At 42.3% G+C, this 15,178-nt stretch overlaps 1 protein-coding gene across 2 annotated transcripts in view; it reads left to right on the forward strand.

Annotated features, from left to right (window-relative positions):
• The window catches only part of pkd1a (polycystic kidney disease 1a), a 92,206-nt gene that overhangs the window by 57,219 nt on the left and 19,809 nt on the right, over window positions 1-15,178 (forward strand). For both annotated transcript variants that reach the window (XM_085460039.1, XM_085460040.1), the window contains exons 24-43: window positions 2,945-3,097; window positions 5,555-5,695; window positions 7,883-8,204; window positions 8,300-8,516; window positions 8,793-8,952; window positions 9,061-9,213; window positions 9,338-9,482; window positions 9,984-10,304; window positions 10,441-10,529; window positions 10,901-11,213; window positions 12,034-12,214; window positions 12,342-12,606; window positions 12,693-12,888; window positions 13,111-13,281; window positions 13,373-13,516; window positions 13,629-13,839; window positions 13,937-14,063; window positions 14,172-14,282; window positions 14,401-14,450; window positions 14,809-15,023. In XM_085460039.1, coding sequence (XP_085316165.1) covers window positions 2,945-3,097; window positions 5,555-5,695; window positions 7,883-8,204; window positions 8,300-8,516; window positions 8,793-8,952; window positions 9,061-9,213; window positions 9,338-9,482; window positions 9,984-10,304; window positions 10,441-10,529; window positions 10,901-11,213; window positions 12,034-12,214; window positions 12,342-12,606; window positions 12,693-12,888; window positions 13,111-13,281; window positions 13,373-13,516; window positions 13,629-13,839; window positions 13,937-14,063; window positions 14,172-14,282; window positions 14,401-14,450; window positions 14,809-15,023 — 3,685 coding nt within the window. The remainder of the gene's footprint in view (window positions 1-2,944; window positions 3,098-5,554; window positions 5,696-7,882; window positions 8,205-8,299; window positions 8,517-8,792; window positions 8,953-9,060; window positions 9,214-9,337; window positions 9,483-9,983; window positions 10,305-10,440; window positions 10,530-10,900; window positions 11,214-12,033; window positions 12,215-12,341; window positions 12,607-12,692; window positions 12,889-13,110; window positions 13,282-13,372; window positions 13,517-13,628; window positions 13,840-13,936; window positions 14,064-14,171; window positions 14,283-14,400; window positions 14,451-14,808; window positions 15,024-15,178) is intronic.

A 15,178-nucleotide genomic window follows, 5' to 3' on the forward strand; every position in this document is an offset into this window, starting at 1 on the left:
TAAGGAGAAACTCGGTCAATCTCCGGGAGACAACGCTAAAAAACACCTTCCCCTCCACGCTCAATAGCGAGATGCTCCGAAACTGGTTTATGTTTTTCGAATCCTCCTCTTTGGGAATCCAGACTCCCTCTGCGCACCTCCACTGATCAGCAACTCTCCCTCTCCGCCATATCACCTTTAAGATCTTCCACAGGTGGCGAAGCAGCTCTGGGCAGCGCTTATAGACAAGGTAGGGTACGCCACTGGGACCTGGGGAGGATGCTGAGCGGGCTGCTTTGATGACCTCACACACCTCCTTCAAACTTGGCTCCGTCAACTTGAACTCTGCTGATGGTGGGGCAGGGTTGATGAGAGCTTTGTTTGGTCCCAAGTCTTGTTCCCTCAATGGGTCACTCATTGTCTCATGAAGGAAGTTATTCACCTCCTCTGCTGAGCACTCCAACTGCCCACTTCGCTTAACCCCAAGCAATTGTTTGGAAAAGCGAAAGGGATCAGCAATAAAAGCTGCACGTTTCCTGGCTCTCTCTCTTCCTCGCCTTCTGTGCCATTCTGCTCTACGGAGGGTAATCAACTTCTTCCGCAAGATGTTATGCAGTTCCTCTAAAGCTTGCTTCTCCTCCGCATCAGCGTTCTTGAACTGCTTCTTAAGGCTCCTGAGCTCCTGGCGCAGTTGATGAATCTTCATGGCCCTGCGGTTCATGGTGTAAGGGGTCTTGTTGTTACACTTCTCGATCAGGCCGAACCTTTCTGAGGCGTAGCTGACTATGATGGTGGTCATTGTTTTAAGCCTGCTGTCGGCATCTCTTTTGGCCACAGCTTGTATGATGTTGGAGACATCCTCATCAAACTTCTGCCACTCGTTCCGGCTGCTGGCTGGGGGCCACTTAATCCGCTGTTGTGGAACTACACTGCTTGGATTGGAAGAGTCCAGTGCATGGAGGGACTGGGCTCTGTGGGGTGCCTCCTGGCCGGGCTCCTCCTGCGTCTCACCAGGTTCAGGACCTGTGCGTTGCACCTCACTCTCCCGCTCCAAACATTTCATTCTAGCCTGATGGACCTTTAGGCCACGCTGGTTCTTACACAGCTTGCCGCAGATACATGTCTTACTCGTAGTCCTTTCCATTGCGTTGGTCGTTAACCTTAAGTCCGTCCGATTGGAGACCTCATCCTCCCCCCCTCTCGGGATCTCCTGGGGGTATCTTTCTTTAGGGCTTTCCGTAGCTTTTTGGGGTGCTTTCTCACGAAAACTGCAGACCGGGATGCTAGCCCACCCTGCCCCTGGAGCCGTCTTTCCGAGCTGTCATCTGTCTCTCCAGTCGTCACCAAACTTTCTTGGTTGTCACCTAGACTCTTCCTAGGCGTCACTGGCTCAGCCAGAGTTTAACTATAAAGACACATCTCCTGGATGCACTGGTACGCATCTTCAGTGATGTATCCTAGGGTCATCAGGTGTTTCGGGTCTCACAACATCATACACCCTCGCCCAGGCGACCCAGCCGGGGGTGATCAAGCCCCGACTTGCGTACCAGTAGCTACCCACGGATCAGCCCTCTTGATCCACAGCCACCTTGTGGCTTTCTCTGCCGCTTCACTCACAGCCTGGATGGCCCTCTTCTTGGCTGCCCCGGCCACGCCCAGCCGCCCTAGGGCTTTGCAGAGTGATCGTCCTGCAAAGCCCCTACAACCCACTTCTATGGGCTCATAGAAAGTCTTCCAGCCCCTTCCCCTGCACTCCTGCACTAGTTCCTGGTACTTTCCTCGTTTCCTGGGACTTAAAAGTTGGATAAGCAATTTTATACATATCAAATACATGAAAGTGCAAGATTAGGTTGGACTTTAAAAAAAAACTCATTTTAATGTTAACAGGAAGTGTATTTACTGAGTATTTGATTGACTTTATCCTTGTGGTAATGGTCTGTGGTTTTTAGCTCAGCTGCAGGAGAACAGGTTGGGCAGAATGGTATGGGAGCAGTGCCAGGTGACTGACTCACCTGTTGCAAGCTGGCTAATCAACCTCTCCTTTTATGCAGTAGCATGCTGAAACCAGATGACACACATGCTGAGACTCATAGATGATGGTGGGCTTTTGTCCAAACTTAGGAGAAGATATTCCTTTAGCTTTGCTTAGAGTTGAGTGTGCCTCGCCATGCCAGGCAAGCTCCAGTGGAGCACACAGGGTTTTAGTTTATGCAGTATGTGTGAACACTCACCAATAAAAGTCTGTTTGCTGCTCTACCCGGTCTCTGTCCGTGCCTGTGCTGATGGGAACCCACGGGCAGCACAAACCTCTGATACAGCCTCTTTTAGTACTACTGAAAAATCCAAGCCACCAATTAATAATTGACCACGTTGGTGTGTTTCTTACCCTTATTCCAGCCATTATTATTGTAACTTGCTTTTCACAAGTATCTATCAGAGCTCTCGTCACCAATTGGTGAACAACACAGCAACAAGGCTGCTAAAAAACAAGGCAGCACTCTCATATCACACGTATTCTCTCTTCCCGTCACTGGCTTCTAATGAGCTTAAGAATCCACTTTAACATCCCATTATTAACAACTGACAACATGGACAGGCCCCTGCTTATTTATTGGAGCTACTGAGACCTCAGATTTTCAGATCATCTGGTCGAGATCTCTTAATAGTTGCATGCACCATGTTCTGCTACAACCCCAAAAGTGATCAGACTTTTGTTGCTGTAGCACCCAAACTTTGGAACAGCCTTCCTGATGCTGTCGGGTCGGCGATTTATTTGAAACAAGTACTGGAAACTTATTTTTGTAGGTCGGCTTTCCCTTAATCTCTCCCCAATTATTTTGGGCCATAGTTTACAAATACAAGTGTGTTTGTTGGAATGAATTTGAGACTGTGTGGAACAGGATTTTGTACAACTTGACAGACAGACAACATAAATAAAAAATTGCTGCAAATTTCTTCTTTTCAGGGTCCAGAGCACTGCTCCACCCTGAACTTCGGCCTGGGCTCCAGCGGCCCTGTGCTGGGGATCTCTGGCTCAGAGCTGGAGGCTGAGGTTGAATACACTTTCAAACTGACCATAAGCAAAGACGGCCTGGCACCAGAGTCCACCACACAGACTGTAAGTCTCCTTTTATATACATATTAAATACACATTAATAGCATCAGAAAAGTCAATTGTCATTAAGTTATACACAGATTTTTCTCGGTCTTTATATTTTCAGCTTTCCCAGTTTCTTTCTATTAATACTTATTAATAATGCTTCTTCTAAAAAATGTTTCACAACTTTTGGTTAATTGATCACTGGTGAAAGATATTAATTAGTTATATTAGAAAAATAATTTAATTTTTTGCCATATGTACTGTTGAAATGGTTGATTCACATATTAAACATGACCAACGTTTGCAATTAGTCTCTATAAGCCCAAATGTTCAGCATTCAGACAGCTTAAAACTGAATACTTCTGAATATTCAGAATGTTATTCTGAATATTCTCTGCATGAGCTGGCTCAACAATATCTAAAACCCTAGTTAAAGATGATGAGTATCAAAACAGCAGTTATCAACAGCTGTGTTAATCCAGGATTTCTGCTTCCAATTCTGTGCACACTCATATAAATGTGGGGTTTCATGGGTCACACAAAATGATCCCTATGAGTGCTGCCTGCTCAGAGACATTATCAGATAATGATAAAGTAGTGATAAAAATCTATAAATGACATAAAGATTTAGCAATAAAATACAACAGTGTTGAAAATAAAACAAGAGATTAATGCTCAGAAAATCATTAATCTTTTAGAGATTTAGTGTATAGAACGGTAAACTAAACATTTTAATTAAAGTTAATTGTTTTAATGCTGAATAAGATCTTGGCTCTTTATTTTAACAGCTTATTTAAATTGATGACAGCAGATGGGAGCTCTGAGATTTTTACTGGATACATTTAAACTTTAACATTTACACACGTTCTGCATTATCAAATGGATACATGAATGTTTCAGTGACATACACCGTTTCCACAGCTGTATCTTTACAAGTTGGCATGATTTGTGATGTTAGTAAGGTACAGTTTAACAAGTTGCACATATAATATGCACTCGCCCAGCAGAGACTCTACGTTGCATTTAAAACATGTTGTAAACAAGAAGCAATCAGAGAGTGCAAACCTTCGCCAAGACAGCTCAGTGTCTGGCCAATATTTACTTAGAAGTGTATTTTATTTTATATATTCATTATATTATGTTCATTTTCTTTACTTTGTTCTTTTTAAACATACTTTAAGATGTTTGTAGTGCAGTTAAAACAAGTGCAAGCGGCAGGCTTTTGTTATTTACAATGCTGAAACCCATTTTAATATACTTGACATAATTTTGAATATGGGATTTTAGTTTTTATTAATGTGGATATAAATAGTTTCTTTGAAGATACAAAACATTTTGGGGTCAACTTGAAAGAAAGGCACTTCAAAGGCTGGATGCAAACTATAATGTGATGTTTAGAATCCACATATACCTGCATTATTTCCTAAATGTTGCCAATACAAACAAAGGCGGTAGCGTTTTAAGTACAATTTTAAAGATAAAAGACATTTTATATAAGTTTGAGGTGCGAGGTCCAACGTAATATGGTATTAAGAATTCCTATATATCACTCCCCATATGCCTCTATGTTATTAATACAAACAATGGAAGTGTGAAATATAGTTTTAATAGTAAATAGTTCTGCATAGTATTATTATCACTTTCACCTTGAGATCAGTCTGTTTACCTTGAATGAGAGGTCAGATGGGACATGATATTTTAAATCTTTATATAGTACTTTCTTAAAATTGTTTGAGCTATTGTGTTTACAGACGGTAAGAATGACACAGCTGCAAACACACCTCAAAAACAATCTTCTTGGTGGATATAATAAAAGAAACAACAAAACGCTACTAGCCGATTTTAAACTTTGAACATAACTGTTTCCAGTTTATGTGTTCGGCACAAGTTACCACAGTGATTTAGCGAGGTAAAAATAGGGCTACTTTTAGGACATTTAAGCTCAACATTTCTCTGTAAGAAATTCATCTCACTTTGTCGTACAGCCCTCTGCTTTTCTAACTTTGGGGCAGCCAATCAGAAGAAAAGTGGTTTAAAGAGAGGGGAAAGGGAGCTTAAAGTGTAAGGCAGAGCAAGAAGAAAAGAAATGTGAACAAAAAAGCTGTTGTGATCCAGCCATAACATGGCATGACACAAGTGTTTCCTATTGTAATAATGAACCATGGCAAATATTTTGAGGGTTCCAGTGCAGACTGCAGATTTGTGGTCCAAGACTTCTTGTTCTGTGTGCTGATCACTGTTTAGAAATGCAAGTAAATAAAAAAGGATTAAACACGAACTTTTCTTTAAATAATAGTTCAATAACAATTGGGGGAAACAGTTTTGTTTTTTTTTCCTTAAAGATTGTGCATATTCATATACATACATCAGATTTAAGCCAAATGTGCACATATATAACGTTTTCTTTTCAGGTGGTTAAACGTTCTCTTTTCAGATCTTGGTGACTGCATCCCTGCATGTCTGTTTTTGTAACAGGTGCTCGTCCAAAGCGGCCACATTCCCATTGTGTATCTTGAGTGTGTGTCCTGTAAGGCCCAGTCGATTTACGAGGTCAGCCAGAACTCGTATGTCTACCTCCGAGGAACCTGCACCAACTGCAAGGGCGTTCTTCGTGTGGTAAAAGCTCACAGAAACACTGACATCAAGCTTTAAGGGCAGAATCTGGCTAAAAATGTCTTTCTATGTCTCAGCAAAATGAGGTCACGGCACCACAGAAGCAACAGTGAAGTCAACGTTTCCACGTCCCTTTCTTCTCTTTCTTCTTCTGCTGCCCCACCTCTCTCCTTAATTCAGACTTTCCCTGGGATTCGTGATGCAGGCAGTAGTGTGTGGGCGTGAGAATGAGGTCATCCCTTAAGCTGAGCCAGAGAGAATATGTTGTGTTGAACTTACATAAGGAAACAATTTGAAAGACAAAACAATCATTGAGTTTCTGGAGTTTGAACTGCACCTACCAGCTGACATTGCTCAGCTGCAGTATAACCAATGTCACTTTGTTAGGATTACACTATACTTTCCATACTGACTGGAGTATATTTGAATTTTGGACTCTCTACACATATCTGACTCAATATGTGTAGTCATTACATACTAATATGTCTTTAGTAAAGGGAAAGATCCATCAGCTTGAAAAGAAAAAACTTTAGCAAGTTTTGTCTCACTTACACATCATCAGTTTTAACATTTAATCATTTATACAGTACTTAATGCAATTCTAAGTTATAAGTAACTTAACTTGTCTGTCTCCTAAGAAAAATGTCAGGTTTGTCATGCATGTGGACGCTTTAGAAATATTGTACACATAAATTGTAGTTTCTCAAGAGGAACTAAATTATTAATAAGGAAAAAGCTAAAATTACGCCTCTTTTGAGCACTTTAAGAATACCTATTTTATTATCATGATGATTTAAAAGCTATCCATCTTTAAAGGGCATAGTTTGACATTTTAAGGAATACACTTATTGGTGAGAGTTACATCAGAATGCCTCCCTCATGTCTAGTAACACTACTCTAGATGTAACCAGTCCAACAAAGCGTGTCGCTGTAAACTTTTATCCGAGTACAGTGGTCCCTCGCTATAACGCGGTTCACCTTTTGCGGTCTTGCTGTTTCCTGGATTTTTTTGTGCAATTTTGCGTGTTTTTTTTTGTTTTGGGGTTGTTGTTCTTTACACTGCATTGTTTTCTGCGTTCTGATTGGCTGTAGACCATTGTCAGTCAGTCTTGTGCTGTGTCTCCTGTACAGTATAGAATGCGTTCAGCTTATCAAATTATCTAAATCTTCTATCGCTAGCAGTGTGACTCTGCAGTGCTGTACTGTATGTTTGTAAGTTTTCTCCAACAATCGCAAAAATGTCAGTGAAACGTTTTGCACCGTCAACTGCACCTACGAGTGCCTTTGGTTTCATTCTGTAATTATTTTTCTACAAAGGTTTGAATGTTGAGTCTTTAAACAAGAGAGAAAAGTGTGAAAATGTTCATGCGATATTTTCACAAAAACATAATTTATCAAAGCATTATGTCTGGATACAATATCTAAAACAAATGAGGACATTCTTGTCTATAAAGTTTCCACTCGCTGAGCAGTTCCTACCTTTTGAAAATGATCTCTTATCTCAGTCTCCTGTCCAGTCTTTCTTACATATTTCTCCATCTCTGTTACATTTTTTTTTCCTCTCGCAGATTTACATTTAGCTCCTCAGTTTTGAGAAGAACTACACCGAAACTATGGCGTTATTTTTGTGCCACTATTCTGAGCGAAAAGAAGAAATTGAGCGCACGTAAAAAAAAAAATTGCAGGTGCAAGTGTTGCATTTTGAGGAGAAATTTATTTTGAGCGAAGAAAAGCTAAATTTGAGTGAACAAAATTCATTGCTGCGTGCAAAAAATTTATTTCGGTGTTTGCTATTATCCATACACACACACGATAGCAGCCCCTGTTGCTCAGTTTTTGCATTTGCATTTCAAAATAAATTTCTCCTCAAAATGCAACACTTGCACCTGCAAATTTTTTTTTAAGTGCGCTAAGAATAGTGGCACAAAAATAACGCCATACGAAACAGTTTGTTTGTGTGGTGGTTGAGCTGTTTGAAAAGTTGTGTTTTGAAATGACCTGCCGCTTGAAAATTTTCATCTGATTATCCGGCCAACTGTCAAACTGTTTTATAATGGCGTGCCTTTTATTCCCAACTCATCTTTTCAACTGCAACTCAAGCAGGAAAAAGCACACTGGTGTCACTGATATCACTGATGTCACTAATATCAAGAGCAGAGAGTTATAGGCTGTTTTCCTTCTCTGTCTTAGCGCTGGAGTGCCATGACGCTAAAGAATGAGACTCTGGTCCTAGACTCCTCCTCCACCACGACAGGAAGCGACGGTATGAATCTGGTGCTACGGCAGGGGGTCCTGCGGCATAATGATTCCTATGTCTTCACCCTGCATGTGACTGACAGCAGCTTAAATGGCGAGGGCGCTGCTTCTATCACACTGCATCACAACAAGGCCCCGGCTGGTGGGGAATGTCACCTGAGAGCTGGAGGGGAGGCAGGAGTGGCCTACGCGGATCTTGATGGTGAAGGCAGGAGGATACGCACACTGCTGGACCGCGTACACTTCAACTGCTCTGGTAGGAAGAAGGAAATGTGACTTAAATCTTTTTAATTATCATATCCTTTATAGGGATTGTTGTCTTTTGACCCTGCATTGATTTTAACCCTTTAGGTTACAGTGATCTGGGTGACTCTGAAACTACATTGCTGTACAGTCTGCTAGTGACACGCTGCAAAGAAGAATACTGTGAGGACTTTTGCGTGTACAAAGGAAGCAGTCCAGAGCACTCGGCCTTCCTGCCTCCAGGTTTCAGCATAGCCCAACATCATGTATACGTGTACATCACAGTGGAGGACCACCAGGGAGCTGCCATCATGCCTCTTAACAAGTAACTCTACTTTACTCGGTTTAGTTCACTTATGAGGAGATTTCAGTCTGAATCTTTTTGAGTCACTTTTAGCTACCATGGTGTTATATTACTGAAATGTTTCAAGGAATCACTACAATCCCCAAGGTATTTGCTCAGTTGTTGAGTTTCATGGCATCTAGAAGCAACATGACTGTTATTGTTGCTCTTCTTGTTCACCAGTGACTGCTGTTCCACGTGCATATAGTGAAGTTTCAAATTCTATATTCAGTTGTTTTTTTTCCTGTTTGTGTCCAGGACCATTGAGGTTGTACTGCCAGATCCACCTTCTGGATACAGCAGTCTTCCCCACTGGCTTTCTGATCTGACAGACAGCAAACTCAAAAAGCTGCTGGAGCAGGGAGATTCCCAGAGGGTCAGAGAGTTATCATTGGTTCTTATTACAGTCCTAAATGAGGTAAGAGAGGCCTAGCCATAAAACAGCGATTAATGCAATCATTTGTCAAGTCACACAACAGCTGATAACACATGAGGAGTAATTATATCGGCATTTACTTTCTTCCAGTATGAGCAGACCAGTCGGTCGTCACGCGTATCCCAAGATGAGCGCAATCATAGAGTCAGAGTCCGCAGCAACATCACAAGAGCTCTGACTGCTCTGGATCTGACAACTGTGAGCGATATCCAGCAGACCTCCGCTGCTCTTGCACAGTGCACGGTGAGCAGGATGAGAGAAAACGGGGTCATTTTTAAAGGAAATTATTAAGGCTATTAACAGAAGAGGAGAGCCAAGAATACAAACAAATCAGTTACGAGTGAATGTGCATGCATCTTTTTTCCAGGCGGTAAGTCGAGAGTTCATCTGTGAGGAGTGTCAGAACAGCACTCTGAACAAGCTGGAGTCCATGCTGGACATTCTGCAGACAGACACCAAGCAGGGCGTCGTCACTCCGACTGAAATAGCTGACAACATCCTGAACATCATGGGTAAGAACGAAACTGCTGTGTCACTGTAAATGCATTATTAGGACAGTGTTGCTCATTTCTACATGAGGCTCTAACTGCAACACTAATTAGGAACTTCTACCCAGTCAGATATCTTTGTGTATTTTTTGTTAAGTTGAGGATATAGCTTTCTAACTGCTCTTACTTATGACTAAATAAAATAGGTGATCTATAAAGGAACTAAAAATTGGTTTATTTATTGGTCTAAAAGCAGTGAATTTGTGTAAATTCAGCTAAACTAGAGCTGTGTAATGCTCACTAACACAACGCTTCCAAATTCTAGTAAGTGGTGTTGTTGAGTAGATTACATAACTGAATGAATCTGCTCTCAAAAATCTATTTATGATTTTATTTTTCCTTAAATAAATGAGCAGTCACCAATACTGTGCGCACCAACAGTTCAAGAACAAACTAGTTAAGTTTGGTCTTTTTATTTATTTTTTTTAATTTATCGTATGTCATATTTTCTCCTTTTTTTACAAGGTGATCTGATCCATCAAGTCAGTCAGTCAGCTTCCTACTCGTACCTCCATGCTTATTTGGATTCCCCCTCACCCCCGTCCATCTCAACCCCTTCTTCCTCTGGTGAAGAGTATGGAAACGCCGTGTTAGACACACTGGAGCCACACCCTCTGCGTGTGGCAGCAAAGGCTTACAGTCTGTCCTCGGTGCTCATGTTGATCCTCATGCACGGCCGCGTACTCAACGAGGAGCCTCTCGTTCTGAGGGGAGCTGAGATAGCTGCTACGGGAAAACTGGCAGACCCCCAGAGTCTCCTCTGCTACCATGGCAACAACAGTCCAGGTTTGTTTGTGCATTTAGTGTCTCAGGTTGGAATTTTTCACTATAAACTGCAGAAAGTTGGACATTATAAACTGTAACTGTGAAGAATCATGTGCATGATGACAGTGTTTAATTTCCTCTCTCTTCATATTACCAGAGTGCCAGCTGTTCTCCATCCCCCGAGCTTTCAATAAAAGTCTGGGCAGAGCTGCTGCTGGAAAAAGCATCATGCAGCTACTTTTTCAGGTTTGTTCATGTTATTGTCAACCAGACTCTCGAGTAGAATAAAACTCAAGCAGCTTTCTGAGGTCCGAGCTTTTGGCCCTACAGGGATTACTTGTACATACACTGACATCACTCTTTGAACATCAGAAAACACTTAAAAGAGCAGAAACGTCTGAGTCAAGTACAAAATTCTTCTTTTGAACCTTCTCCTTAGATGGCTGTCAAAGAACTTGGCAGCGTGAAAGCTGTTTGTGCCGAAGTCTGTCATCAGCACATTCACTGAAAGAGTTTGCCTGAACTGTGTCCTTCTCTTTGGTCTTTTTCAAATTCTGTTTTCAGATAAAAGATCCTCACGTTCACTTTTACTGACTTTATTAACTTTTTCCATCCAGGTGGAGTCCAACCCGTTCCCCTTCAACTATGTTGCCAACTACACCATCTCTACCGAGGTGGCATCCATGGAGTTTCGCACTGAAAATGGAACCCAGATCCCAATCTCTGGTCTTGATGATAGTCTGGCCATCACAGTTGCCATTAACAATAGTAGCATTGGAGAGCTGGGTTCTGAAGGTTCTGGTACTGGAGGAGTACCCACAGCGGGGGCCGTTAACATCAGCCACTGTGACTCTGTCATCGTTAGGGTCAGCGCAGGAAACAGCAACAGACAGGCAGGAATGTTTGTGCAGCTCAACTTCACCATCCAAGGTGAGCACTCACATTTATCACAAACATTAGTAGGTAGAACTGAGCAAATTAATTTCTTTAATACAAAAATATGCTTGATCTCTTGGTTTCGTTCTTTTGGTTTGTCCCCTTATTTGATGCCACAGCAGATCATCTGCCTCCACCTCACCCTGTCCCTAGCATCCTCCTCTGTCACATCAATCCTCTGCATGTCCTCCTTCACTATAACCATGAATCTTTTCTGTGGTCTTCCTCTTTTCCTCCTGATTTGTCCAATACATTGACTGTCCTCCTTTGTGCATCTTCAGACCGTGTCAGCCTTGCCTCTCTGACTTTGTCTCCACACTGCTCAGTCTGAGCTGCTTGATGATTAAGCTAATAATCATTTGGAGGTGTTTTAAATGTATATTTATTGTCCAAGTAACTGGAATTTAGCATTTTTTTTCTTTAGGAATGAATGAAAAAAAGGATTTCGTGTTGTTTTTAGCATCTATTATAGTTCAAATTAAAAGATACATATGTTATTATATTGCCAGAAATATATAATTGTGACTCTGTGCAGTACTTAACTGCAGCATATGAATGCCTCGGTATGGATTCTGAATGGGTTTGCGAACATACAGCTATGTCAATGGCCAGACAATAAAATTATGTACTTTATATAGATGAAATAACAGGGCGAGTGAACTTGAGTTCATTTTGTATATTGTAAAGCTGTCTGGTCTTGTCATTTGGTGACTAAGTTTGTACTTCTAAATGTAAATTGTGTCTTTGTTTGTTTCTTTACTGACTGTGTATTTTTGTGTTGGTGTTACTGTCATTATTTTCATTTCTTTTCTAGATTTAAAAGAAAAGTATGAAAGAGAAAAGAATGACAAAGAGGAGCCATTCATCACCGCCTACCTCCATTCCCACGAACAACCCAATGAGTTCAACTGCACAGACACAAAACGTATCACTCTCAATATGACCAGCGGGCAAGATCTTGACCACAGGGACTACACCTTCTTCCTGTCACCAGAGTAAGAACTCCGTTCATTTGCAGCGTTATAATACAGTGCGCATTAAATATGCAGTAACTTTGCTATGGCTGACATCTCCTGTCCTTGTCTCCTGTTTATCTCCAAAAATGTCACTGTTGCTAAATAGGACCTACGACACCACTCTGGACTACTTCATCAACGTGAGTACGCCCTGCAGCTCTGAGTCTCTGCCCGTGGATGTTCGTCTGGAGGTCGGGGTGTTTGCTTCTCTGTGTCAGTACTTCAGTGAGAGTGAAAAGCAGTGGCGGACAGATGGCATGGTGCCATTAGCAGAGACCAACGCCAGCAGGGCGGTTTGCCGTACCAAGCACCTCACATCCTTCGCCGCAGGCCTGTTTGTGCCAACCAATGCCATCAGTTTTAAACTGCCAGTCAGTATCTCACTAAATACCAGTCACAATTTGTGGATGTGCACTAAATAAACAAAACCACTTAAACCATTTCCCCCCTCCTTCAGGAGCGTTCAGGGGCACCAAGCCTGGTCGTGCTGTTGGTGTGTCTATTGGGCTTAATATGCTATATTGTAGCAGCGGCTATCTTACACAAGTTGGACCAGCTGGATCTACGGCGTGCTGGTGTGGTTCCACTCTGTGGCCGAGATGGACTCTTTAAGTATGAGGTCCAGGTGAAAACTGGCTGGAACCAAGGGGCAGGTGAGATAAAACGACGTAACAGGTAGATGTCGTTTTGACGTCATTTTTGAAACTTTGCCAATATGTTCAATATGAGCGTCATGTGTCACTGTAACAGTGTGTGTATGACAGAAAATAAGGCAAATCATAACAGTTCAGCTTCAAATTTTAAACTCAATAAAATCAATTCCTACATCAAGAAATGAAGAGAATTCATGCAAACTGCCTCTCTCTTCCATCCAGGCACCACGGCTCACGTGGGAATCAGTTTATATGGGCGTGAAAGCCGTAGCGGACATCGCCATCTCGACAGCAGAGGGGCTTTTGCCCGCAATGCACTCGACATCTTTCATATTGCGACAGACACCAGCTTGGGCAATGTCTGGAAAATACGTATTTGGCATGACAATAAAGGTAAAGAGACACACAACAGAAGGAGCCCAAGCAGAGTCTGTATATTAATGTTTATCCATCATTTAACCATTATTTGCTGCCCCTTCTTCAGGTCTGTCTCCAGCATGGAAGCTACAGTATGTCTTGGTAAAAGACTTGCAGACAGGAAGCAGCCACTATTTCCTGGTGGAAGACTGGCTGTCAGTGGACAACGAGAGAACTCATGGACAGGTGGAGATGGAGGTGGAGGCTTCAGGTAAGGAACTGCGATTAGGTGGCGTGTAATTAAATAATTAAAGATTGAGTGTAGCAAAACAACTGCTTGATGCATAATGCAAGCTTGTTCGCTTTCTATTTTTTGCTCCCAGAGGAGGCTGTGCTTCTTCAGCTGCCTCGCCTCCTGCGGTATGAGCTACAGAGGGCACTGTGTGAGAGTCACCTGTGGGTTTCGCTGTGGGAGAGGCCCACCCGGAGCCCGTTCACCCGCCTGCAGAGAGCCACGTGCTGTGCTTTGTTACTCCAGCTCTTCCTGTTGGCCAACACTCTGTGGTACAGCATTGTGGTGGACAAGCGATACGGGTGCGTGAATGGGTGTGACGGGGTTTTTTTGTCTTGTCTGTCTCTCTTTGTAAATTCCCACCATGCAACTTCTAATGAATGCAATCATGTCCTTCAGCCCGAGGGCTGTGTCAAGGTCTTCATCATTAAACGGCGAGACAGTGGCAGCAGGCGTGGTCACCTGTCTGATCGTCTACCCTCTCTACTTGCTTGTTTTCACGCTGTTCAGAATGAGCCGCAGCAAGGTAACCCAAACCTTACCAAATGTGATATATGATCAAGCTTTCTTGTCTTTCAAAGGCCCTGGATAAAGCAGAATATTTCCTCTGTCATTGTGTATCTGTAAACAATAGTGTGTGACCGTGGAGCAGGTGCCACAACAAGTGGACCAGGAGTCAGTGGAGATCGATGACTTCCTGGACAACTCCATGGCTGGAAGTTCCTTCCTCTTTTTTAATGGCGAGGTAAAGTCTGTCACGAAAACACGGGGTTTAAAAGTCACATTTGGGAAAGATTCTACTTTCACCTTTTCAGGTCATTAATGTTTGTCTCTCTCTCCATCCATCATCTCTGTTTCCTCAGACCAACTCAGAGGAGACCAACGTGGACTTGCCCACTCCATCAACTAAAAGGTAAGCATATTTATTTCAGGTAACGACCTGTTTGTTGGAAAACAGATGTAGTGGAATAGCAAGCTGTGAGAATCAACGAATAAAGTGGAAATGGCTCATCTTATGTGATCTGCAAGAGATGTGAAAGTTTAAAAAAATATACGTTTTTTTTTAACAATAACTATCTTTTGAATTTGAAGTGAGCGAAACATTTTCTTCACCAAACAACTCTAAATTCGAAAGCAACAATTTTATCAGAATAATGACAACAACGTTATTCTTCTCTGACAAACTTGTTTTGTTGGAATGACCTTCAGAGCAAATGAATTATTTGCTAAAGTTGGTCTGAGTCACAAACATTACTCATTGTGCATTTTAGTGAGGAGAGCTGGGACATGGTAGAGGAGGAGACAGAGGACAGGGACTGGCCAGAGCTGCTGAGTGACACTTCGGTGGTTGGAGGCGCTGGGCACGGGGCAGGAATGCCCAGGCTGAAGAGGGGTCAGGGCAGCAGGCACCTCGGTGTGGACATGGCCTTTAACCCTGATGATGAAGAAGGCGCCGAGCAACGCAACAAATATTTCACCTCTTCAGGTAACTGAAGCAAACAGGCTGCAGTATTAAATCAAACGTTTTCTGAGCAAAAGTGGGATATTTGCGAAAACACTTCAGAAACACTGAATTTAGTTTTCTTAAAAAGGCCATAAATGGACAACAGATCGTTAGAAGTTGTATGCAGTGTCTCATAA

This window comes from Copadichromis virginalis, linkage group LG6, assembly GCF_057382275.1.
Source record: "Copadichromis virginalis isolate Kocher_CV1m ecotype Utaka linkage group LG6, C_Virginalis_male_GT1.1, whole genome shotgun sequence".
Taxonomy (NCBI): domain Eukaryota; kingdom Metazoa; phylum Chordata; class Actinopteri; order Cichliformes; family Cichlidae; genus Copadichromis; species Copadichromis virginalis.